This window comes from Scatophagus argus, chromosome 8 (genome assembly GCF_020382885.2).
Source record: "Scatophagus argus isolate fScaArg1 chromosome 8, fScaArg1.pri, whole genome shotgun sequence".
In the NCBI taxonomy this organism is placed as follows: domain Eukaryota; kingdom Metazoa; phylum Chordata; class Actinopteri; family Scatophagidae; genus Scatophagus; species Scatophagus argus.
In genome coordinates, this window is record NC_058500.1 from 26,113,914 (window position 1) to 26,140,929 (window position 27,016).

The window sequence follows — 27,016 nt, forward strand, 5'->3', positions numbered from 1 at the left end:
CTTTATAATAACATACATGATTTTACATACATTTCTGTATTATTCTTTAAGCATTTGTGGCATATGCACCACTTTATGACATTCGCCATTTTAATTTCACACATCAGTCAAGCATTAAGTTTGTGTTTTTTTTACCCACGCTTATACATCATAAAAAATACATAAGGACTACAATACACAAAACTGAACCCTGAAATTTTTGTGGTTATGTTTACGTAATGACCATTGAAGTTAGCTTACCGTAACATAACGTTGCTAGTCGTAAATCTTTAACCGACCACTCAGCATACATACAGAATGCCCTGTAAGAAATTCAATTCTGGTATATTCTATATATATATGTATATATATACATATATATATATGTATATATATATTCTGATATATATAACTGATACTATATTTACAAAACTGAAAGAAAATTTGGGCGTTTTGTACAAAGTAGGTATAAATTCACTCCCTTTCATAGGGGATTACCTCTCACGTCCCTTAGGTGACTTGCAGCCAACCTTCGGTACAACGGGTTTTAATAACTGGGAGTGCGCAGGCTGTCCATAGAAAGGCTAGAAAAACCTCACCCTTCCGATAGTTTGATTTTGTGTATTACAGCCCTTAAGCATTTTCCTAGCGAGAGCTTCAGCGAACGTCAGAAGCACGGTGAAAACAAAACACAAACTTGTGCTTGATTGATCCGTGAAAGCGAGAAGTCGGCTGCCGTAAAGTGGCGCGAGTGCCGCAAACATTTAAATAATAATACAAAAAAGTATTTCATCACAGAAAGTCACGAAATTTTAATCTAATAGAACTGTATCTGTTGTCTCTGCCGCTCATACTGAAAACATGAAGATTCGTTAGAAATTAGTAGAACATTTTTTCCATCATACATTTTGGGTCTTCAGCTCCATAAACCCACATTCATTTTGGACTATCTCGCGAGCGCGGCCTAGATAACCGGAAATGTAAGAGAGTGAGAGTTCTTTCGGTTCTTTCGTTCACAATTTCTTTGAAACTCCCCCTCTATTTAGTACGTCATCGCAGTGCGCAGTGATAACGAAGATTTGGCGGTAAGAACAGGGCCGTTCAGAGAGTAGAGCATGTTAGTCTGACCCTGCAGCAGCGATTAATTATTAGTTTGACCACTTTCCATGACTTTTAACAGTTTCACTGTAAATCCGAAGTGACGTGCGTCATTCTGCACATCACATTAATTAATACTGCTGCCGATACGTGATGCATTCACTAACTCTGAACGGAGTGACAGTGAATTTTCCTTTTCTGCCATATGATTGTCAGAAGAACTACATGAGCAAAGTGATTGAATGTCTTCAGAAGGTGAGTACGTACGAGTCACGTTACTATTGGAAGGACTATGATGTTTATCAGCTATACGGTCATGCTGAAATCAAGATGCTATAAAGTGGGGAAAAAAGCCAATTCTTGATTTATTAAGGGTGGTACCGTCCTTAATAGTCTTCTGTGTGATTGTTCAGTGAGGTGCATAAGTCTTTTTTCGACTCAACACACCACAGGCTACACAAGAACTGCATGCATGATCCAAATGCAAAGTTTGGATTCTTATGTGTTTAAGATCTGCTTTGTGGGCCACCAGGAGAAACAGAATAAGCTAAAAATTTTTGAAATATCTTATTCCTTGTTCTGTCAGTAGTTAACATCTCACAGAAATCAAAACGTAGCGTTTGGCAGAAGCTCTTAAGATGAAACTGTGGTACATGTTGGCCTGTTTGTTTCAGAAGGTGAATGGAGTTCTTGAGAGTCCTACAGGTACTGGCAAAACCCTGTGCCTGCTGTGTGCCACCTTGGCCTGGAGAGAGCAGTTCAGGGACACAATCTCTGCCCACAAGATAGCAGCGAGGCTGGGTGGTGAGGAGATGTTGCCAAAAACACCTCTGTCATCCTGGGGGTCAGCTTCTGCAAGTGATGACATATCAAGTATGTTTACATCAGATCACCAAACACCTCAGTGCAGTTTTAAGTGCTGTATTCTTCAGTCCAATACACATATAAACACAATCATTTTGGAATTGTTGACCACATACATTGTCAGACAACGTGATTGACGTGAATGACACTGATTAGCACCTGTCAATGCCAAGTGCAAAGTGCAGGGAGTGGGTACTAGTACAACCGCACTGCAACCAATACTACCTGTGAATATAAAGTGGCGTAGAGACAGTCAGGGATGTGTTCTTAAAACAGGTAGATAATTTTAATGCAGTTGTTTTCTTAACACCCAATAGTAGAGTGCTATCAAGTATGACAATACTTGAGACCATAGGTGCCTAAGCAATGACGCAAGCTGCAAGCAAGCAAGCAAGCAGCAACAAAGCTGGCTGAGCAGCAATTAGACTTGGGGGAACAAACATGCTTGGATCTTAAAACTGTAGGACTGAGATACACTGGCTACATTATTGCGATGTGATCATCTGTCTGGTTGGTTCTCAATCATTGTGCCGCAGTCTGACAAGTTAAGACTCATGTCAGTCACCCTTAGTCTGTTTTGGACAGACTAGAAATGAAAGTTGGTTCTTTTTTTGAGTCACGAGGATGCCAAAGTATGTAACAGGTAGGTTAGGCAGCTTGTAGGATGTCAAAGCTAAGACAGTCACCCAAGTTTGTTATCACTCTTTTTTTCATTTTGATATTTTGATAAAATCACATTTAATATTATCAGAAGGTGGGTATGCTGTTTTGTATTGCAGCAACCTGCGTAGTCACTTTAGTAGCAAGCAACAACAACAACAACAAAAAAAGTCATTAGATGCTGTCACCTTGACATGATAGACAGTAAATTATCAGTCTCAAGAGTCAGTGTTTATCTGATCCACCAACTAGTACTTATTTTAGTGAGAAATGTTATTGTTTGAAATGGTTCACCTCTCATTCCTAGCCCAACCAATGTAAAGTCTGTATGGAAATACAGTTTATCTTTATAAAGTATATTGATGCACAATTGACAACAACACTGTCAACATACAGTATAACACCCTTTATCTTGTGTTTCTACAGTTTTTAGGGACATGCAAGAAATAATTATAAATAATTACAAATATTTCATAAAGGGAGTTTGGCATGATATATTCTCTGGAGAGGGCATGGATCTTAAAGGGGAATAATAATAATAATATGGTAACACTTTATTCTAAGGGTACAAATCATGCTTAATTCACAGTTAGGCTTCTTCATACATTAATTTATAAGATAAGACACGATGAGACTTTATTGATCTCAGAGGGGAAATCTGATCATTACAGCAGGACAGTCCAAAAAGTGCAGCTAAAGGTATAAAAGAAGATATAAAAGATTACATAAAATAATAATAATATGAATAAAAACAAAAGAATACAAGTTTATATTTATAGTACAACAAATATACAGTTGTGTCGAAAGGACTTGTACACATATACAAATGAGGTAGTGCACAGGTTGGGAGTCAGTAAAAATAAGAAAAAATGGTGGTTTATTAGTGTTGACCTGAGAGGAAGAGTCACAGCGGCAGCCTAAGGATACACTGCTATTGCAGACTCTGACTGCTGTCTGGACAAAGAACCTTCGGTAGCATTCCTTCCTACACTGAGTGTGCAGCAGTCTGGACGAGTAGGGTTGTTGAGGATGCTTGGACAGCTTGGCCAGCATCCTCCTCTCACCCACCACCTCCACTGAGTCCAGAGGACAGCCCAGGAGAGAGCTTGCCCTCCTTATCAGCTTGTTCAGTCCTTTTTTTTTTATCCCTCTCGGTGATACCTCTGCTCCAGCAGACCATTGCGTAGAAGGCTGCTGATGCAACCACAGTGACCAAATTAGCTGTATCCCATTTAAAACTTTGTTTCAGATCCATGTATTTGCTTAGCTTCTTTTAAAGCAGACCAGTGGTTGAGATATGAAGATAGCCTATATTTTTTGGAAAATAAAACAGGTTGCAAAGTGCAACCAAATATGTCAATTAACCAAATATATTCAAACCAAATATATAAATGCAAAAAGTAACTAGTAACTGAAGTAACTTGTTTTAACTAATCATCTTTTAAGTGTGAACTAATAACATTAAATCATAGTCAACTCGATAATTTGTTAACTGTGAGCGAGCTGGTAGAAGTGGTCGCGTGGTCTGGGCTTCCATACGTCTCAGTATGGAAGCCCAGACTACTTCCTCTAGTCCCCGTGACCCGGACCTGGGTAAGTGGTAGTAAACGAGATGAGACATATTCTCCACTGAAAGGTCATGTCCTCCTAGTCCAGTGCTTGTCAGTTATTTTCTGTTACACCCATTTATTTGGCTTCATGCTGTCCGCTCTTTTTTCGTCTCCCACCGTAGTCACAGTGAAGCCAAGCACTACATACGCTTCGTCATATTTCCTCGTCTTAGCTTTCGGGAGACTTTCGTTTGTCTCATTATCACTTTCTGCCTTTCTTTTCATCCCTGTTAAATATTTTTCCATGGTGTCTCTTGCAGTTTTGTTCACTGCACTTCATATCTCCTGCTCTGTGCGAACCTTGAGAGCTGGCGGAAAAAAAGGACGCACGGTAATTGCTCCGAGTAACAAAATTCTCAAAGGTGGAAAAACTGATTCAAAAACTCACAAAATTTATCTATGTTCGAAGTAAACATTACTAAGACGAATTAAAGACATTCGCCATCCTGTAAGTAATCCCGTACTCCGCTACGTGTGACTATGCCTAAATGGCATGTGCTCTCTTACAACACGACTAATGCAGACCAGAGAATATGGAGACAAATGCCAAAGGCGCAAAAAATCCTCAACATCACCTTCTAAACCACAGAAAAAACTAAGAGGAGACGAACACACAATTACAGAAGCCCATGCCGGAGATACTTCAGATGCTGCCATCCCGGCCGCAATTGGAACACTAAGAACTAAAAGAAAACATACCATGGCCAGCATTGCAAAAGTGGTCGATTTCAACTCGGCTGAAATCAAAGAATGCAAGGAAAAAACAAAGAGTTAGGAATGGAAATGAAACTGCTTAAGTTGAAGAACACAGAGCTGGAAAAGAGTGCTGCAGAGTTGGAGAAGTATAATAGAAGAATGAATCTAAGACTAAATGGGTTGAAGGAACAAAAAGATGATCAAGGATATCATCAGAAAAATCATGCCGTACTGGAAGGAGAACATGGATTTCATAATGGACTCTATGCATCATCTAGGTCCAAACAACGGCAACCGTCCTCGCCAGATCATCATACAGTTCACTAGAAGGCCCTTCAGGGATGAACTCTGGTGTACCCCCAAACATCATACCATCTGCAAGGAGCTCAACATCCGCTTTGCTTAAGATCTCACCAAAGAAGACAGAAAGGCACATAAAGCTGTATAACCAAAAACTGACCAAGCAAGACAGGCGGGACTTAAGACTATGTTCCAAGGCCCCCATACCTTCATCAATGGACAGAGCCACACCGTAATCAAAGTAACAGGTTGGACTTTATTCTCACAAACAATTGAGTTTGGATAAGCAAAGGACATGCCTAGGGTTTTGCTACCATTAAGGTTCAGGTTAGCTAACGCCTACTCTTATTTAAACAGTTCAGTTTGATTAATTCATCTCAGTCTTTGTTTATGTTATATGTTCCAGTTAAAAAATGACATTTCTCTGATATCTGTTAATTCAAAGGGTCTAAGAGATATAACCAAAAGAAAATGTTTTTTTTGTTTTGCAAAAAAAAATGTTACTTTTTTTTTTCTACAAGAAATGCATTCCAAGGTTGAAAGTGACATTTTTGGTCAATACAATGGGGAGATGAAGTGTATTTCTGTAATGGCACTTGAAGATCAGCAGGGGTCATCATTCTACTGAAAAACTTTAAGGTTCAGGTTATCTCTCATGTGGCAGATGTTAATGGTCATTGGCTGATACTGATACCGATACCAACCCTTGATGATTTCAAATTCATCTTAGTCAACATTTATGGCTACAATGGGAGCACTGAAAATAAAAACCTATTAGAATAAATTGGCTTACAATTAGATAATATTAAATCAAAATACTCAACTGATAACATTACAATAGGTGGTGATCTGAATTTAGTCCATGATGATTTCTTTGATAAATGGCCTACTAGATTTTCTGAGTCAGCCAAACAGCACTTTTACTAACTTCTGCAATGTTCATGGCTTAATTGATGTCTGGAGACAGTTAAATCCAGGAATATTTAAATTCTCATGGTTTAACTCCAACTATAAATCCAGAATTGACTACTGGTTAATTGAAAACAACCTCCTAAGTTATAACGTCAAGCCCTGATATCTCTGCTGCTCCACTAACTGATCACAGTGTTATCTATCTATGTGTAAAGTCTAACAACAGGAGAACTTGTTCAAACAAATTTTGTTCAACTCTAGTCTAATTAAAAATGATGATTACTGTCAAATTATTAAATCACTAATTACAGAAATTATAAAATCTCTCGCCTCTCTCTCTTAATAAAGCACCTGGCTCGGACGGCCTCACAGGAGACTTTTATAGACATTTTTGGGAAGACATAAAAAAAAAAAAAAAAACTACTTTATCAAGTTTTTTGGAAATATTTGAAACTTGTATACTTCCACCCACAATGAGACACGGACTTATTATCTCAATTCCTAAACCTGGCAAAGACCCCAGATTCATAGAAAACAGGAGACCTATTACTCTTAGAAATTCTGATTATAAACTACTCACCTATATTTTCTCCACTCGTCTTCAAACGGGAATTTCACATCTTATTGCAGAATCACAATCTGGGTTTTTAATAGGGAGATCAATCCACAATAGTATAAGGTTGGTAATGGACATGACTGAATATAGAAATCAAATTGAAAATGATGGTTTTCTATTCTTTTTAGACTTCTATAAAGCATTTGTTTCGGTTGAGCGCCCATTTATCTTCCAACTCCTTGAACATTTAGGTTTTGGCATCAAATTTCGAAACTTGGTTAGTGGTTTGTGTCAGAGTATCAACAGTAGCGTTGTACTTTCTCATGGCACCACCCCCAGCTTTAATGTTAGTGTAGGAATTCCACAAGGTTGTCTCATTTCACCATATTTATTCATATTGGTCACAGAAATGTTAGCAATATACATTAAAAATTGTAATGAAATTAAACACTTAAATGTCTTAGGGACCAATGTTGTTATCAGCCAACTGGCAGATGAGACAACAAATTCCAACTACTATTGAAAAAATTAAAAACATTTCTAAAGCTTCAGGGTTAACCTTAAACTTGTGTGAACTTTTCGCAATTCGTGATACAACACTAAAAGACATCTATCCCTATCAAATGGGAAATCAAATACCTAGGAGTACACCTTACTAAAGACCAAAAACAAAGTCAGTACTTGAATGTAGAACAAAAAATTAAAGAGAGTAAAGCCAATCTAAATTTGTGGCTCCAAAGAGACCTTTCAATACTGGATTTATCTAACCAAGATGGAATGTCTATCAAGATGTATTTATCCAGCCTACTCTTGTGTTATCCCGGATAAACTAATAAAATCTATTAAGCAAATTAATCTAAAAATGATTTAAAAGCGATATGATTAAGGAAAGTAAAGATGGTGGTCTAAAAGTTATTGATTTTGATAGCCTTAATGGAACTTTAAAAATGAATTGGCTGAAATCTTGGATTCAAACATAGCAACTCATTTTGGTACTGTATTCCAAATGCCTTATTTAATAGGATTGGAGGATTGAGATGTCTTCTTACAACAGATTTCAATGTTGATAAATTACGTATCATTATCAGAGTTCCACAAACAAATTCTATTATACTGGAAAATGTTATATGTGCTTAATTTCTCACCCCACACCACACCACTATGATTTGGAACAATAGATATGCATTATACCGAAATCTTTATTTTTTCAGGATTGGTATGAGAGGAATATATGGTCTATAGTTGATTTAATGGATGCCAGTGGTAATCTCTTGGATTATCAACAATTTTGCACTAAATATAAATTTAACCCTTCAAAGTCAGACTTTATTAAATTACAAAAAGCACTTCCTCATGGATTAGTCTTTATAACGAAAAATATATTGGCACACCAACCTATAATGCCACAATTGGCCCCATTGTCAATACAGGGGATCTCAATATTGGGTAAAAAATGTGACAATAAATTCATTAGAAACTACCTTACTGGAATATTGTTCTCTGACAGACAAAGCAAAATTGATATACTAAATAAATTTGATTAAAAAAAATAAATTACGAACAATGTACTTGACATTCCCTATATCCCCCAAAATGAAAGAAACACACTTTAGAATTATGAACATTTATCCCTCTGAAGAATTACGTAGACTACGTTTTAATATCAGTGACAATATATGCACATTTTGTGAAACTGTGGACTATATTTTCTTCTCTTGTGGTATAATACAAACATTCTGGAATAATCTTCACAAATGGATTAAAAGACAAATTGTTTTGCTCCCAGCTTCAATTTCTAGAGATGATGTAACTTTTGGTATGGTCTTGAAAAACACAAATGTTTGCATTTGTATATGTTGCAATGTGATCTTATGCTTAGCAAAAATCTTTATTTACAAGAATAGAGTACTAAAATCCTCCTCCAACTTTAATGTATTTATGAATGAATTTAAAATATATATGAAAGCTCTAAAACCTATAACAACAATAAAGGCACAAAAATTATATGATATCTTAAAGAATTTCCCTACTGAATTGGATAGATGAACTCATTCTAAAATTCCCCCTCATGGAAGTTGTTAATTTTTTTTTTATTATACTAGTTTATTTGCTTATTTATATATTTTCTTTGTCTTTTTCATTGTGTTCATTTTATTGTTTATTTTATTCAATCTGCTATTGCACTTTATATTGAAAAATTATGTGATATGTTGCATTAATGTCAGTTTTATGTTCCCTTGTCATTTTCTCTATGGTTCTGGATTATGTATTATGAATACAATGCCACTTTTGTTACTGTTATACTTTCTCAATAAAGGGAAGAAAAGAAATCTGCTTTTGCGTATGCTCGGTGCAAAAAAAAATCCTACACCATAGAGCTAATACTCCCTGCACACACTCTGACAATGAGAGTGCCACTGCCACCTACTGTAGTGGATGTGCAATTACACTTTATTCTAGTATGACAAGAAACAAAAACAAAACAGCAAAACAAAAAGGCAAACAGATTACAGCGTAGAGCATAGACTTCAGCAGCGTTCACACAGCATTTGTACTTAAAATGAACTTTATTGATCCCACAGTGGGGAAATTCACTGGTTTTGACAGCTCACAAAAGCAGAAAAGAGTGCAACAAGCAAAGGTGTGCAAAACAGTTTCAAAAAATATGAAGAGATAATAAGTTAACAATAAGTTAATAAGTTAAGTTTTCAAAGTAAACACTGTACAACACACAGCTATATTCAAGTCTGCATGAGAGAGGAAATGAGGAACTAGACTGTTGAGTTGTACAGTCTAACAGCAGTGGGAATGAAGGACCTGTGGTAACGCTCCTTCCTACACTGAGGGTGTAGCAGTCTGTCGCTGAAGGAGCTGCTCACAGCCTCCACTGTCTGATGCAGAGGGTAAGAGGTGTTGTCCATGATGAATGTCAGCTTGGCTAACATCCTCCTCTCACCCACCTCCTCCACAGAGTCCAGTGGGCAGCCCAGGACAGAACTGGCCCTCCTGACCAGCTTGTTTAGTCTCTTCCTGTCCTGGACAGTGCTGCCCAGTCCCCAAAATGTCTAACAGGGGTCTGCACACTCCAAAGGACCTCAGTCTCCTCAGAAGGTAGAGGCGACTTTGGCCCTTCTTGTACAGGGCATCGGTGTGTGAACAGTCCAATTTATGGTTAAGGTGGACACCCAGGTATTTAAAACTGTCCAACATCTCAATGTCCAAGGCTTGGATGTTCACTGGTTTATGTATGTGGTGGCGTCCTTCTCTGAAAGTGAGTCACCATCTCCTCCATTTTACTGGTGTTTAAGCACAGGTGGTTATGCTCATACCAGTCCACAAAGTCCATGATGACTGACCTGTACTCCGTCTCATTCCCCTCAGACACACAGCCAACAATGGCTGAGTCATCAGAGAACCTCTGGAGGTGACATCTGCTGGTGTTGTAGGTGAAGTCAGAAGTGTAGAGGGTGAAGAGGAAAGGTGAGAGCACTGTTCCCTGAGGGGCCCCTGTGCTGCACACCACCACCTCTGACACACAGTTACGCAGTCTCACATAATGTGGCCTGTTGGCGAGGTAGTTGATGATCCAAGCAGCTAAATGTCCATCCACTCCTGCACTCTCCAGCTTCCCTCTCAGCAGCACTGGTTGAATGGTTGTGTTGAATGTGCTCGAGAAGTCAAAAACAAAAACATGATTCTCACAGCGCTCCCAGCACTCTCCAGGTGAGTCACCACCAGGAGCAGCAGGTAGATGACAGCGTCATCCACTCTGATGTTTGCCCTATATCCAAACTGCAGCGTGTCCATCGCTGTGCTCAACACAAAGTGAAGGTGGCTGAGGATGAGCCTCTCCATGGTCTTCATCATGTGGAAGGTCAAGGTGACAGGCCTGTAGTGGTTTGGCTCCTTGGGGTGTGTAGTCTGAGGAACTGGAACCACACAGGAGGTCTTCCACAGGACAGGGACCCTCTACAGACTAAGGATCAAGTTGAAGATGTACATGACCACCTCACAGAGCTGGTCAGCACAGCCCCTAAGCAGTCTGGGGCTGATACCATCTAGTCCTGCAGCTTTTCTGCTCTTCAGCCACCTCAGTTCTCTCCTCATCTGGTCCGATGTTAAGGAGAGGGGTGGCGGGGTGAGGAGAGGAGAGGAAAGGGGTGGACAGTTGGGGATGGGGGCTGATGATGGTGGAGGGGGCTGGTGTGAAGTGGAGTGGGAGGTGAAGGTGAAGATGGTGAAGGTCAGGTGATGGAGGTAGTGACCTGCTGGCCTGGAGATGTGTGAAGACGGGAGAGGAGTGGCAAAGGGGATGGGGCAGCGCTGGTTGCCTCCAGCTGTCCCTCTGGCTCCACTCAGTCCATGTCCTGAGATGGTCTTTAGGCCCCTCTACACATCTCGTGTGTTGTTCTGCTCCACTCACTCCTCCAGATTCTTCTTGTGGCAGTTCTTGGCTCGCCTGATTGAGTACTTGAGTTCACACTGAACTCTCTGCTGCTCCACTCTGTCCCCAAATGCGTGAACATGTTCCATAGTTTATTTAGAGGAAAACCCTTTAACTTCAATGTGCTAATATCACAGGGACATAACAGGTCATTTGGCTGCTGATACGATTGTATCTCTATGATAGTATGCTTCATGAAATTTTATGAAATAATATGTAGTTATTGTGTATTCTTATTGTCTTTCAGCCTACTATACAGATGTTCCCAAGATTATATATGCATCAAGGACACACTCTCAGCTTGCACAGGTTATCAGAGAGTTAAAGAACACTTCATACAGGTATACTGGGTCGGTTCTAAACAATATATGCCAGAAATATTCTTTGGTTATGCAAGATGAATGGCTGTATTTGACATTGACTGAGGAAAATGCAATACCTTCAGTTTTGGACCATTTCTGGTAAACCTATATCTCAATGTCTCTCTCAACATTCAGGCCAAAGGTGTGTGTGCTGGGATCAAGAGAGCAGCTGTGTATCAACCAGGAGGTAATGCGTCAGGAGAGCAACTATGTCAAAGTAAGTGGATAACAACACTGGTTTGTTCATGCTTAGTGGTCCTGGTAGTGGAGATAAAAACCAGTCTTCAGATCAGAATATCCACCTTGCAGATTTGATGGAATCACCTCTTTTTCAGGTCCATATGTGCAGAAGAAAAGTTTCCACCAGGTCATGTATCTACTACAATAACCATGAAGGTAATGGTTTGACACTTTAAATAAACACAATCTTAGTACTGCAATAAGATTCATGGATCGTTTATGAAAGACCACAGCTGGATGTTGGCGATGTGTTTAGGCCATCTGACAAGGACATCTTTTTGATATAATCCTTTTCCCTACTTTTTTTTTTCTTAGAGAAGAGTACTGACAGAGACTTGGTGAATTCTATCCTTGATGTGGAAGATTTGGTCAAATTTGGCAACAAACAAAGGTGGGATTTATGTATTGATGTTCTCCAGCATGCCTGACCTGTCACTGTCCTGATTCATCAGATGTCCAGTGATACAGTTGGTGCATGGTGTCTGCAATATAATTGTGTTTGGAGGGTAGAGTTGTAAATCTGAACATTTGACAGCTGGAATCAAACACATACCCTAAAGCCTAAAGATATCCAATTTACTAAAAACTAAGATAAAGAAATTTTTTTCTACCTTAAAATGTGTGTGTGTGTGTGTGTGTGTGTGTGTGTGTGTGTGTGTGTATGTGTGTATGTGTATGTCTATGAGCTCTCAAACTGTAACCCAAGCCACAATTGTCTCAGGAAACTGAAAAACAAATGTACCATGTATAGTACAAATCATCTTGCGATCTTTAGCCTACTAAAGTTGGGATAACATGTTGTGGCACTGAAACACAGCCACAACCATAACTAAATAGCTCGATCTCTTAAAACAGAGCAAATTTTTGCATTCTGGCTGAGACCGAAGTCCTCCCACCCTCCACCGGTGTCAGGTGTCACTAGCAAGAGAGAGGAGGACATAGAACAGAATAAATAAGTGATACTTGCTGATTTTTGTCTTCTTCATTCCTTTTATGTCAGACATATCATTTATTTGTTTTTGTTTTGTTTTTTTACTTTGATGTTGTATGCATTGCTGATGCTGCTCTACACACAATAGTTTATAGTTTCAATATCCGTTGTGCTGCAGGTTTATTATAAATTAAATCAAGTAAAACTAGTCTCCGTTTTTGGCATTCAGAAAGTCCATTTGAATTTAAAGTTAACATTTTTCTGCAGGGTTTGTCCTTACTACCTCTCCCGTTCCTTGAAGCAGCAAGCAGATGTCATTTTTATGCCATACAACTACCTGCTCGATCCAAAGGTAAATAATGACAAATTACCATTAAGTATTGTTGAAAGTATTGAAGCTAAAGCTGGATATGTTTCTCCCTTTCTGCTGTTCGAATTGGTTTATAGATCAGCATAACATTGTAGTGTCACCAGCATTACATAGATGTGTCCACATCATTGACATGAGCTAAGAAACCTATACTAAACGACTGAACTTTAATAAGTTGCATTAACCAATAGCAAACTGTGTAAACGGTGTCAACCTGAGAAGGGACAATGTGGTACAAATATAGCACATATCTTAAATATGATTCTGAAATGTATTGTTGTGTTTCTCTAAAGCACCTAGAGACAATGTTGATTGTAAAAGGTGATATATAAATAAAATTGAATTGAACTGTATTGTTAGTGACTGATTTAGCTCCATCACAACTTTTTTCACAAGGATGCGTGAATGAACTGCACTTAAATGTCGTGTCCCAAACTAGAACTTTGTGAGCTATCCACCAGCATTGACAACAATATTGGAAATATAGAAGGAATTGTTTTGAAAATTATTTAAAATGCATGAACATGCATTATGTAGATGTAGTGAAGTAGCCCAGTCAATCCTAGTCACTTGTTCAGGGAGTACAAGCTGCTTCTGGTTGCAGATATAATCAGCTGAGATGCAGAACCAAGAGTTAAGCACTCATCAGTCCTCTGCTACTTAGAATGTTGAATAACTTTATAGAATTCTTTTTTTTTTTTTTCTTTTACTGCTTCTCGCTGTGAAACAAATTGACCCTCATGGATAACGAAGATTACCCTGACCTACCTCTTTGTTTCAGAGTCGCAGGGCGCACAACATCGAACTAAACGGGGCTGTGGTCATCTTTGATGAAGCTCACAATGTGGTAGGATTCTGTTCTGGACACATTTATTTATTATTTACTGTGTAATAACTTATTAATTCACTTTTCACTGAAGCTCCCCTATTGATTATTATATAACTAACAGCACGCTCTCAAAGACAATGACAATGTGGAACTCAGATGTTATTATAAAAAGTGACACTTGTGTGAAGAATGAAAAAGGGAACATTCAAGGAGAAGCTCAGAACCTACCCACATTTGCATGCCTATCTACTCCAGAGATGGAAGCCATAAAAATCACATTATTTAATTTTTGATTGTACTGAGAGTTGCAGTCTTTTGATCCTGTTTGGACTGTTGATTCAGAATCATGAACATGAAAATCGAAATGACTGTTGTCTGTGGTAACCGTTCTAATAGGGGGAAGTATATCACAACAGATGATGTTTCTAATATTTGTAGGAGAAGACCTGTGAAGAGTCAACATCATTTGACCTAACTCCCTATGATGTAGCCTCAGCCATTGATGCTGTGGACAGGCTGCTGGTGGAGCAGGCTAAAGATGTCAGCTATGGAGACTCTGTTACTGAAGACTTCAGTCTAGACTTTTCCAATTCTGGTCAGAGTCCTGATTTTTCTTAACCATTAAAGATACACACATGAGAATTATTACATTTTACTGACAATCGAAAACATATCTGAATATTATAAACAAATCTATATGTACTTAAACTTCAGTTTTTTTCCAGGCTTAAGAATGGATATAGCCACCATTGCTAAAATCAAACGTAAGTATTCTTAAATGTAAAAGAAGATGAATCAAAGATAAACCCTGTTTGGGTGTTTGATGAATAAGTTTTAATCATTCTTTGATGCCCAAGATTTTAACAACCTGTCTGCTTTAACAGAAATACTGCTGGATCTGGAAACTGCCATCGATTCCTATGATGTTACAAGTGACAAAGGCATCACAAAACCTGGAATGTACGTGAAAGTGTGGTATTGAATTTATTCAGTCACTCATCCTGTCTAACATGTTTCAAAACAAATGTTTTTCGGTTAGGTTGCCAGGTTAAAATGCCATGACACCTGATAAGGATTTTCACAAAACCCTTTCCAATTCATTTTGACACCATTTCCAAGGTGTCAGTGTAAGCTGAATGAGCCTTATGTAGCATTAGGGGTGTCAAACCTTGATGTTAACTCCTCCTTAGCTAATAAAAAAGAAATTGAAGACAAAAACAAATAGGAATTACTATATATCATGGAAAAAAAAAATCAATCTCCTTATGTCTGGTGAAGAGAAACAACTGAGTCTTTTAGTTAATTTACTGTTGATTGTAGAGTAAGACAGGGTCACGCTCCTGCAAGAGGGCCAGCAGTTCCAAACTGACTCACCAAGACCAGTTAAGAGCAAAATGTATTTATGTGTGTGTGAGTCTGAGGATGAGAGAGAGAACAGAGGTGTCTCCTGAGTGTATTAGCGGTGTGTGGGTGTGCTCTGAGTGAGAGGTGTTGGTGAGGTGTCAGTTTCCATTACAGTATTAACACAAATCTAAATTTGCTCATCTAAATAACATATTGAACATTACACTTCAGTGATTATCTTCTGGCTTTCCACAGAAAGTTAGTTTGATATATTGTTTCTTTTGTCAACTCTCTTCTCTGCCTGTCTCAGCTTTATTTATGAACTGTTGGAGAGAGCCCACTTGACCTACAACAGCAAGACAGCAGTTTATGAAGCTCTGGAGCAAATCAGTGGATACTTAGCAGCGAGTCAGTATGGTTCGATTTCTTCATATTGAATTCCCATTCTCCTTCATACCTATACAGTAGAAGAAAGAAGGAATTGTATGTAAAGCAGGGGTTGTATTTTGTACAGACTCACAGTCTGAAAGTTATACAGACATATAAAATCACATTATTTGCATAATTAACAATTGTTGTGACATGTTTGTCATCAGAGCCAGGAGTATTCCTGAATACAAGTGGACTACAAAAGCTTGCTGATATCATACAGGTATGCTACATGGTGATGTTAAAGGAGTATTTCAACATTTTTATGAGCTTATTGTTTTTCTTCCTGAGAGTCATGTCATGTTAGTTTTATTGATGCAGTGACAAATCACAACAAAATTTATCTCATGACACTCCATATAGAACAAAATTATACTCTTTAATATATAGATGAGGGCAGAGGGAGAGACGGACAGCAACAATAAATGGACCTATGACAAATGATAATAATTATTATAACTGCCATTATAAATCTATAATAATAATATTCATATCCAAGTATAACTAATTGCACAAATAGTAATAATAACAATAAGAAGAAGAACAGGGGTAAGAGTATATCATATATGATATACTTTCTTCTGGAGAGACCACCACAGACCACTGATGTTGTAGCTGGAATCTGCTGGAGCCACTATTCCAGTTTTGGGGGTTACATCCCCCATTGCCCTGATTACCACAGGCATCACTGTTGCTTTTGCTCTCTACATCTTTTCTAGCTCCCCCTTCAGTCCTTGCTATTTTTTTAGTATCTGGTGTTCCCTCTTCTTGATGTTGCTGTCACTTGGGAGCGCTACTGGGGTCCTGTCTGCTTTGGTAGACCCCAGCCTCTATTGACCTTGTGCTGAGTGCATGTTCTTGTGCCTTCTCTAGCCATTGGTAGGATTTCTTGATATCAACCACTTATTCTATCTGTTGGAGGTACATGCAGGGGCTTGTCCTGCCATGATAGACCATTCCCTTCCTCCTCATCATTGCCAGGTTTCTGCTGCCTGACATATTCACTTAGCAGTTCATCACTGGGGGCCATATTTTTGATGTATTCCTCCTCCTTTGATCAACTTATTATGCCAGTGGGGTATCCGATGACTGACAGGGTGTACGTGTTGATGGCCCAGACCTTGTTTTTATCATTCAGGTTTTATCAGGTTCAGGGTTTTAAACCTACTCTTGAATGGAGAGAGGGTGTCTGCCACCAGGGCCGAGACTGAAAGATGGTTCCACAGGAGAGGAGCTTGATAACTAAAGACTCTGGCTCCCATTCTACTTTTGGAGAGAAGACTGTATGGGAGAAATATGATGTCTTAGTGTAGTTCTTTTCAGTTTACATACAGTAACATTTTAGATAAGTTGTCCTCAGAGACTGAGGCAGACTGATTAGGGAATTAGGGAAGGACAATAACCCAGCCTGTGTTTCTTAGATATTTAGGGCCCAGCACAATAACCTTTGTGTTGAGTAGTAACAGAAAACTGCAAGTCATCCAGGTTTTCATATTTTTAAGACATGCCTGAAACTTATTGAATTGATTGGTTTCATTGATAAGTATAATTGTGTGTCATTTGCATAGCAGTGAAAATTTAGGAAGTGTTTCTTAATAATATTGCCTGCAGGAAACATAGCTAAGGTGAATAGTAATGTAGCTCAGAAGCTTGTGAAGCTCAGTGACTATCTTTGGCGTTTATGGAGGGTGGATTCATTGGTAACATGTACAAACTGAGATTGATCTGATGAATTCAACTTAAACCAGCTTAGTTGGAGTTCCAATGCCAGTGCCAAATAAATGTTGCATTTTGTGTAATAAATGTGATGGTCAATGGTATCAAATGTAGCACTAAGATCTAACAATACAAGTATCGAGACAAGTCCCTCATCCGATAAAATTAGGTCATTTTAACTTTGACCAGCTCAGTAACCTTGTTATGATGCACTTAAGGATCTTAGAGATAAAGGTTAGATATATTGTAGGTGTGTAGCTGACTAAAATCTCTGCATCAGGTTTTTGATGAAGTCAATTATTTATTTGGAGACTTTTGACAGCAGTGCTGAGTGCATAAACTGTTGTTTGCACTAAGGGCCTGAATATGCTCCCCATGTACAGCAATAGTTCTACTTTCTAGAGTCCAGGGTACATTTTCACACAAACACAGACATTTCCATAACTTGTAGTAATGTAATCACAGAAAACTAGAGGTATGTGGATGTCCATGTAGAGCATACATATACACCCTGTGATGACTCTTGCTCAGTCACATGCTTTCCCGAAACAATCCCCGGTTTCACAAGATTAATTTTTGAGATTGATACTGACCTTCACCCCACTCTTGGTGGAGAAAGCAAATAAGCATGTTTCCCAAAATGTAGATTGTAGCATATAAGGTTTCCTGTTATGCATTGCATCTGATGTTAGTGTATGATCCATTGTATAAACTGCATTCAGTTATAATTTTATACTAGCAACAATTATTCATCCTTTCCTTTTCTTGCAGCTAGTGTTCTGTGGAGAACCATCAGAAAAGGACAGACAACAGCAGATGCAATCCAACACGGCTCATTTTAAGGTGTGTCTTAAAGTCATAAAGACCATATTGAAATGATTTTCCATCTCTTTACATTCTTTTGTTATGTATACAGTGACAGTGCCAGCTATCATATGCATCTATTTGGCTCAGGTTCATATCCATCAAGACACCAGCTATCACAAGAAAAAACAGAGCAATGATGTGTGGACTTCTTCTTCAACAAAGAAACAAGGTAATGATACGCAGCCTGTGACGTGCAGAGTTTTAGTATTAACACAGTTACAGCAGTGGAATCATGAGCCCTTTATTTGGACAGTAAGAAAAGTTAGGAAATGATTATCATTATTTTTTTCTACTTTTATAGATTGTCAGTAAAGGGTAGCTTGTTAAAATAATGCAAGTATGTAGTACCAGCTTGTTTCAGCAGCACTCTTACTACAAAATGTAAAGACTCAAATTATAGTCGCTCTTTGAGTCTTTAAATTTTCTGCATGGGTTTCAGACCCAGAGGTTGAACCCTGTTTGAAGTTTATATTTGTTTTGTCATTACTTTCTCTCACATTTCTATCTGTGGACATTTCACCAACATTTTGCGTAATCCTGGTTTAATGACCCTAATGTATTTCTTCACTCCTTGTAGGCAACATCCTGAGTTACTGGTGCTTTTCTCCTGGCTTCAGCATGCAGGATCTGGTGAATCAAGGTGTTCGCTGCATCATTCTGACCAGCGGTACCCTTTCTCCTCTGTCCTCATTCACATCTGAGATGAGGATGTAAGTTTATATTCACTCTGTAACTGTAACTAACTTCTACTGTTGACCTTTGCACGCTCTAAATCCCTTTTCAAATTACAACTAGAAACAACTGGAAAGAGTTATATGCATATGCAACTGTATGTGAGGAGAGAGAAGAAATGAAGCTGACTTGGTAAAATTGACAAAAGAAGAACAGCCAGCTCTAGCTCTTTGAATTTTCCGTAGTAAACAAACATAAGATCTAGTCACACCTTACCATATCTCAAGCACAGCACATCATAGTTGTGACAGTTCTTCTATGTATTTAGATAACCATCACCACTCTGCTGTTTATTCACTGTTGTGGTGCTCTGCAGCAAACTTTGTATTCAAATTATTTCTGGAAATAACTTTTTTTGTTTAATTGTTGAAACACTTTCTCACATATAGTATATGTGTGTCAGTTGTAGTAATGCACGCTCAAATCAGTTGAATCATTTTATGTTCCTGTTCTTTGAATACAATGAATCTTGACTTGATACCAGACACAGCTAAGGAGCTTTATTTTTGGGGGGTGGGTGGGTGGTGGCTTTATTAACCCAACCATAGTCAGAAATGTTTTCCAAATCATATCATTAAAGGTTTCAAACAAACCATAGGTAGTATTTGGGCAGTATTTACTTTGTTTTGTTAACAGCAGGTCAACCATGATCTCGAGTTTATGTAGTCATGTGTTTGTGGATCTTGTTGCTACTGGTTCAGAGAATTCCCAGTGAGTTTAGAGAACAGCCATGTGATTGAACGGGACCAGATCTATGTGAGCATCATTGACCGAGGCCCAGATGGAGAGCTGTTAAGTTCAGCGTTTGATAGAAGGTTAGTTCTACAGTTTCAGTATATGAATTGGTTGTGGGATTTGATTTGTTTTTTTGTCACTGATCTTTATATACAAGTATCTGTATCCTTTTCTGCCAAACATATCTTATGTGTTAGGGTTGTTACATCTGATATAGAGCAGTTACTTTAATAGTACTTCAACTCTAAAAATGGCTTACTATAAACTATAATAAAACATTTTCTGTGACAGGTTTGTTCCTGAAAACATGGCATCTTTAGGCAACACTGTTGGTAAGATCAGACCGTAAATGTATTGTGCATCATGTTTTTGTTCTATCATGCCTCAAGTATGACAGTCTGATTTTTTTTTTAATATATATAATTTCTATCTCAGTCCTCACATGAATGTTTGGGCTACTGTATTCTCTCCTCAGCAAACCTGAGCCGTGTGGTTCCTCATGGTCTCTTAGTGTTTTTTCCCTCCTTCACATTAATGGAAAAAACCCTGGAGTTCTGGAGAGTAAGTAGAGAGTAGAATCGCTATTGTTATATAATAATACATTTTCTTGATTTCTTTTGGATGTTCTGTGGGATATAGTGTTGTCATATAAAATCTGATACTCTTTGTGTTCTCCGACCAGGCTAATGGACATGCAGATCGCATTGAGACTATAAAGCCTATGTTTGTTGAACCTAAAGGAAAAGGCTCCTTTACTGAGGTAACTGTTTTCTTAAGTATGCAAATGCACATAAATATCTAATTCGGTGTCTGTAGGATTATGAAACTGCATCAAGACAATTTCAGGGTTTATTTTAAGGTCTTGCAGTTTTTCATGAACTGGTCATAGTTTGAGATGTATCCTTAAAGGACTTGGAGTCTGGACTGGAGTCACACTCAAGTCTGAGTTGAGACTTGACTTCAGACTCTTCACCAAAAGACTTGACATGGACTGGAGGGGACTAATCAGCAATCTTTATTTTATGTTTTTGACTCATTAACATTGAGGATATGTTTGATAAGCACAAGCAGAATGTAATTCCCTCCTGTATTTTTACACTTCTGGTGCAATAAGGCCACAGATGTCACTGCAGTAATAACACAATGGCAAGCATACCTGCACCTGCTGAGACATAACTTTTGGCTGTAGTAATTTCACACAAGGCCCAAACAAAATCATTAAATGCAACCAACCATGTAAAACTTTGTCAGACACCTGAAGCTGCGTGGGACAGGTGAGTCACTTTGATTTAAGACAATGTTAGCATCTATGGTCAGTTTAGCATCCAATATTAGCTTGCTGCTAGCTTTGTAGCTAATAAGGCAAAATGGTTTGCTGAATATTTTGAAAAGATGAGTGCTAGTTTACTTCACTTATTTTCATAGAGTGCTGATAGTTTGCTTCTTGTTCTTCTCCGTGTTCTTTGGTTCACTTTAATCTGTGTGATCTCCTGTTTTTCTATATGACTTACTCTGTACTGAGTGTTTTGTCAGAGTGATTGATGTTGGGTGATTTTGCTCATTTTTTTTTTTTTTAACCTGTAAGTTCTCGGAGAACTGTCTTTTCTCCTTCTCTGCTCCTCTCTGAACTTTAACAGTGCTTAACTTTTGTCTCTGCTTTCTCATAGCAATTGATTAATTACTTTCCAGCCTTCATGGTTAGTATTGAATATTCTCCTGTGCTGCTCTGTGACAGTGACTGGGCCTAATTTCATATTGCATTGCATAGCCTGTGGTGATATTCTAAAAAACGAATCAGTGCTGATACTGTGTGACAGTAAATGCTTGGAAGTCCTCAGAAATAGACATGCATTGTTTCAAGTAGACCGCATAGCATGCAGCATACACTTGAGACGCAGCATACCCTTGAGACGGACCCTGGACTTGCAAAAAATGACTTGTGAGCATTTCTAGAGATTGATAGCAACATCTGATTTTGTCTTTCTGCCTGTTTTCAGGTTATTGATGGATATTACAACAAAGTCAATGATCCAGTATCAAAAGGGGGAACCTTCTGTGCTGTGTGTCGAGGGAAGGTGAGCAGTGATGTGCATCCATGGAGTCATTTTAGATAATTATGTGGATCGCTGGTTCGATTCCCCGTGCCGGTGTCCATGGCTGAGGTACCCTTGAGCAAGGTACCTAACCCCCACTGCTCCCCGGGCGCTGCACGCGGTCGCCCACTGCCCCGGGTTTGCTGTGTGTATGCACGTCACTTGGGTGGGTTAAATGCAGAGCACGAATTTCATTGGAGTGAGTTCCCTCCAATGACAAAATATGTCACTTTCATCTTTCATCTTTCATGAATATTTATTATATCCAGAGGCCCCATCACTTTTTCTCTAGTGTCACCTTCAGGCTAAATCACTTGGTCAAATTCTTACTATGGAGCATTACTGATATTTGTTATTTATTTTTTTCTTATTGAGAATATGACAACATTTGAGTACCTTAATTTAAATACTGTCATTGTATAATTGTGGTGATGTTAACAGCATAGTTGCAATTTTGATTATTGTTATGGTTGTGGTCAGTCAGGACTGTTTTCCCAATTATTGAAAATTGTTTATGAAAACGTGTTAAAAACAATACAGGAGAAAACTTAGGACAAGCAATGGCAGGGTTACAAGGCTAAACATTTTGGATTGACAGTGAATGTAGTGGAGCAAGAGTAAAAGAGTAAGAAGGAAGTTGTCAGTTGATCAGTATCAGGTTACAATTTGTAAAGGATACAGCCGTGACCTAGAGGTTGGAGAAGCGGCTTGTGATCGGAAGGTTGCTGGTTTGATTCCCCCACTAGACAGGCAGGAAAAATTTGAGTGTGGTGGAGTGATAATGTCCCCACCCCCCATTAGTCGGCTGATGTGCCCTTGAGCAAGACACTTAACCCCCAATATATGCTTCCCGGGCACTTGATGCTGCCCAATGCTCCTGTGTGTTTCACTACATGTTGCATGTGTGTGTGTTTCAATCAGTGATGGGTTAAATGCAGAGAAGTAATTTCCCAGCTTGGGATTAATAAAGTAACTTAAATTCAGTTCAATTCAATTCAGGCAAATAAAGACTCCAGCTTTTTGAGACCAATGTGAATTCCTGTGTGTGAAGAATTGACTTTACCCAGGAGGAAAACTGACATCACCTCTGCTCCCAACTGTAAACCAGAAACTGAACAGGGAAGTCTAGCAAGCTGAAATAGTTTATTGTGGTTACGTAAATGTGATTTATGATGCTGTAGGCTGCCCCATTATACAGGAGTGTGCCACAAGCAGGAGATCAAATAAACAAACAGTTTATGAATGAAAAGAAAAGTAATTCGCCTTTAGCTACATGATATCAACTACACTGGTCTGTGTCATTGCAGTCTAACAAATCTATAGAGCAAAAAAAAAAAAAGACATAAATTTGTGAATCTGCAATCCACTATCCACACAGCTGTTATCTATTGTAATTGTTAAGAGTGTTTAATGATAGATATTGTTACATTTGCAACTGTACTACAAAGAGCACTGTGATTTACAGTCTTATATTTATATTTAACTATTTTAACTCATCTATAATTTCAATTCAGTTCAGTTTATTTATGTAGTGTTGATTCACAACAAAAGTTATCTCATGACACTTTCCAATTAGAGCAGGTCTAGACCAAACTCTTTAAATAAATTTTGTAAAACAGAGAACCCAATATTCCCTCTTAAACAAGCACTTGGCAACAGTAGCGAGGAAAAACTGCCTTTTAGAAGTAGAAAACTTGGAGAAGATCCCGTCTCCAGATGGGCGGCCATCTGCCTTGACTGGCTGGGTAGAGAGAGAAAGAGAGAGAAGGAGCACAGAAACAGAGATGCGTAGTAGCAGCAATAATACCAGAAGTATTGGAACTCTAGATAATGACGTATACAGAAGGTACTATGGTGATTATGATAGCAATGGTAGTAACAATGATAATGGTGGTAGCTGTACAGAGTAGTAATAGAATTAAAATAGATGACTGATAGTTATGACTAAACAGTAGTAATCGCAGTAGCTTTCAAGCAGGACCGCAGCAGGAGATCCAACCATGATCTATGGGAACCTGCGAGACGAGAAAGCACAAGGACTCCAGGGAAGAAGTTGAGTTAGTAACAAAATGTGTGCAGACAGAGAGAGAGAGGAATAGAGAGCTCAGTGGGTCATGGGAGATCTCCCAGCAGTCTACACCTATAGCAGCATAACTAGGGGCCACCCTAGGCCAGCACTAACTAAGCTTTATCAAAAAGGAAAGTTTTAAGTCTACTCTTAAATGTAGAGAGGGTATCCGTCTCCTGGACCGAAACCGGATGATGGTTCCATAGCAGAGGAGCTTCATAACTAAAGTCTCTGGTTCCCAATCTACTTCCACAAGTAACCCTGCATCTTGGTAACGTAAAGCTCTCATGGAATAATAGGGTACTATCAATTCTTTATGATATGATTGTGCGTGGCTGTTTAGGCTTTATATGTGAGGAGAAAGATTTGAAACGCTATCCTGAATCATGCAGCAGTATTCTGGATTAGCTGTAGAGTCTTTCGAGACTTATTGGGGCAACCTGATAGAAGGGAGTTTTAATAATCCAGCCTGGAAGTAATAAACACATGGACTAATTTTTCTGCATCTTTCTGACTCTGAATAAGAATGTGCCTAATTTTTGCAATATTGCAGAGGTGAAAGAATGCAGTCTTTGAAATGTGTGTTCGTGAGTTAAAGGACATGTCCTGATCAAAGATTGCTCCTAGATTCCTTACAGTGGAGCTTGAGGCCAAGGCTAAGCCATCTAGCATTGCTTAAGACATGCCTGAAGTTTGGCTAGCTGATTTGTTTCATGTAGTTTCATTGACAAGTACAATTGTGTGTCATCTGCATAACAATGAAAATGTACACTTTCCTCTGTGTATATGTATATACTTTACAAAAAAATGTATGGAGTGTTTCCTTATAATATCACCAATGGGGAGCATATAAAGGGTGAATAGTGGTGGCCCGAGCACAGAACCTTGGGGAACTCCGTGACTAACTTTTGTGAGTATGGACTATGCATCATTAACATGAACAAATTGAGATCGATCTGATAAATAGGACTGAAACCAGCTTAATGCAGTTCCTTTAATGCCAATTACGTGTTCCAATTTGTGTAATAAGATGGAATGGTCAATGGTATCTAATGCAGCACTACGGTCTAACATTACAAGGACAGTGATAAGTCCCTTGTCTGATGCCAGTAGAAGGTCATTGGTGACATTGACTAATGCTGTCTCTGTGCTGTGATGAGCTCTACAGCCAGACTGAAAATTCTCAAATAAGCTATTACTATGAAGAAAGTCGCATAGCTGATTGGCAGCTGTTCTCTCATGGATCTTGGAGCGAAATGGAAGGTTAGATATTGCTCTGTAGTCGCTTAAAAAGGAGAGGTTTCAAGGAGAGGTTTGACTACAGCTACTTTAAAAGACTGGGGTGCATAGGCTGTCATTAGGGACAGACTGATCATAATAGACAGTTGCTAAGTAAGGGTAAAACTTCTCTGAGTAGCTTAGTTGGAATGGGGTCTAAGAGGGATGTTGTTGGTTTAGATGAAAATATGAGTGAATTTAACTGATGAAGGTCAATGGGAGAAAAGCAGTCAAGATATTTGTCTTTTTGTTCTGCTGTTTCTAAGTTTTCAGTGTTTGAAGGTAGATCAGTACCAGCTGAGGTCAGTAGATGATAAATTTTGTCTCTCATGTTCAAAATCTTGTCATTAACAAAGGTCGTAAAGTCATTGCTGCTGAGGGTTACAGGGATACAAGGCTTTCACTCTCTGTCAGCTTGGCTACAGTGCTGAACAGTAACCTGGGGTTATGCTTGTTATCCTCAATTAATTTTGAGTCATAAGCTCCTCTGGCAGTCTGTAGGGCCTTCCTATATGATCTAAGGCTGTCTTGCCAGATTGAGCAAGAATCAGTGAGTTAGGCAGAATGCCATTTCCTTTCAAGTTTTTGTGCATTTTGCTTTAATTTGCGAACTTCACTATTATACCATGGCGCAAGTCTCTTTTGCTTTGAGACTTGGAGACTTTTGCTGTTTGTTTTTCAGCGGGGCAATAGAGTCGATTGTTGTCCTGCTTGCAGCACTGTCCACAAAATGGTCGATTCGAGAGGGATTACAATTGGAATAAGACTTTTCTTGAGTGTTGTAATGTTCTGCAGTACCGGGACATGATACTGAAGTAAATGACAATAGAATTGCTTCCTTAAATTTAGCCACAGCACTATCAGACAGGTACCTAGTGTAGGAGTTTTTTCTTGATGGTATGTAGTCAAGTAATACAAACTCGAATGATATTAAACAATGGTCAGATAAAAGAGGATTTTGTTGAAAGACTATTAAATATTCTACTTCAATGCCATATGTCAAAACAAGGTCAAGATTTTGTCAGTGTAAACCCACTCACTGTTTCAATCAGAGGCTGATTGAATCTAATAAAGAGATAAATGCTGTGCATCATTATGCATCATTACCATTGTCCACATGGATATTGAAATCGACCATAATAATTACTTGATTAGTTTTAGGGACTTGACTCGATACAAAATCTGAAAATTCCAGTAGAAATTCAGAGGATGGGCCAGGAGTGTGGTACACTACAACAATAAATTGGTTGTGATGTTTTTCAGATTGGTTGTGAAAGACTAAGAATAAGCGTTTCGAGTGAATGGTAGCTGACTTTAGGCTTTAGACTGAATGGTAGGCTTGGGTCAAAAATGGCTGCAACCCCACCTCCTCAGCCGGTATCTTGAGGAATGTGAGTTTTAATATGACTGTGGGGAGTAGATTCATTTAAGCTGACATATTCTTCTAGCCATAGCCAGGTTTCAGTTAGACAAAATAAATCTATATTATAGTCTAATATTAATTCATTTACTAGTATAGCTTTAGATGATAGATATCTAACGTATAACAGTCCGCATTTAATTCTCCTATTTGTTGTAGCTGTGGAGGTGTTGGTGTTAATCTATATTAAATTTTTATGTATAACTCCTCTTTTTGTCTGATTTCATTAATTTAAGTGGCCGATGGACCGACAAAGTCTCTATGGGATTTTGGATGGGTGGTTGGGTTTGGTTTGATAAGAAAGTCAGATTTCTTGATATAAGCGCTGCTCCATCCAAAGTGGGATGAATTCCGTCTCTCCTAATGAGACCCATAATAATAACTTTATTAGTTTTAAGGACCAGACCCGATAGGAACTCTGGAAATTCCAGTAAAAATTCAGAGTATGGGCCAGGAGCGCAGTACACTACAACAATAAAAATT

At 38.6% G+C, this 27,016-nt stretch overlaps 1 protein-coding gene across 1 annotated transcript in view; it reads left to right on the forward strand.

Annotated features, from left to right (window-relative positions):
- Window positions 1-1,067: 1,067 nt before the first annotated feature.
- rtel1 (regulator of telomere elongation helicase 1) overlaps window positions 1,068-27,016 on the forward strand; it is a 61,668-nt gene continuing 35,719 nt past the window's right edge. The window contains exons 1-21 of the mRNA XM_046395854.1: window positions 1,068-1,332; window positions 1,752-1,950; window positions 11,367-11,460; window positions 11,617-11,698; window positions 11,817-11,877; window positions 12,037-12,112; window positions 12,920-13,004; window positions 13,804-13,869; window positions 14,290-14,446; window positions 14,577-14,615; window positions 14,736-14,811; window positions 15,506-15,603; window positions 15,792-15,847; window positions 18,112-18,183; window positions 18,295-18,376; window positions 18,785-18,917; window positions 19,641-19,754; window positions 19,966-20,006; window positions 20,150-20,235; window positions 20,357-20,434; window positions 21,672-21,749. Coding sequence (XP_046251810.1) covers window positions 1,231-1,332; window positions 1,752-1,950; window positions 11,367-11,460; window positions 11,617-11,698; window positions 11,817-11,877; window positions 12,037-12,112; window positions 12,920-13,004; window positions 13,804-13,869; window positions 14,290-14,446; window positions 14,577-14,615; window positions 14,736-14,811; window positions 15,506-15,603; window positions 15,792-15,847; window positions 18,112-18,183; window positions 18,295-18,376; window positions 18,785-18,917; window positions 19,641-19,754; window positions 19,966-20,006; window positions 20,150-20,235; window positions 20,357-20,434; window positions 21,672-21,749 — 1,875 coding nt within the window. The 5' untranslated portion in view covers window positions 1,068-1,230. The remainder of the gene's footprint in view (window positions 1,333-1,751; window positions 1,951-11,366; window positions 11,461-11,616; window positions 11,699-11,816; window positions 11,878-12,036; window positions 12,113-12,919; window positions 13,005-13,803; window positions 13,870-14,289; window positions 14,447-14,576; window positions 14,616-14,735; window positions 14,812-15,505; window positions 15,604-15,791; window positions 15,848-18,111; window positions 18,184-18,294; window positions 18,377-18,784; window positions 18,918-19,640; window positions 19,755-19,965; window positions 20,007-20,149; window positions 20,236-20,356; window positions 20,435-21,671; window positions 21,750-27,016) is intronic.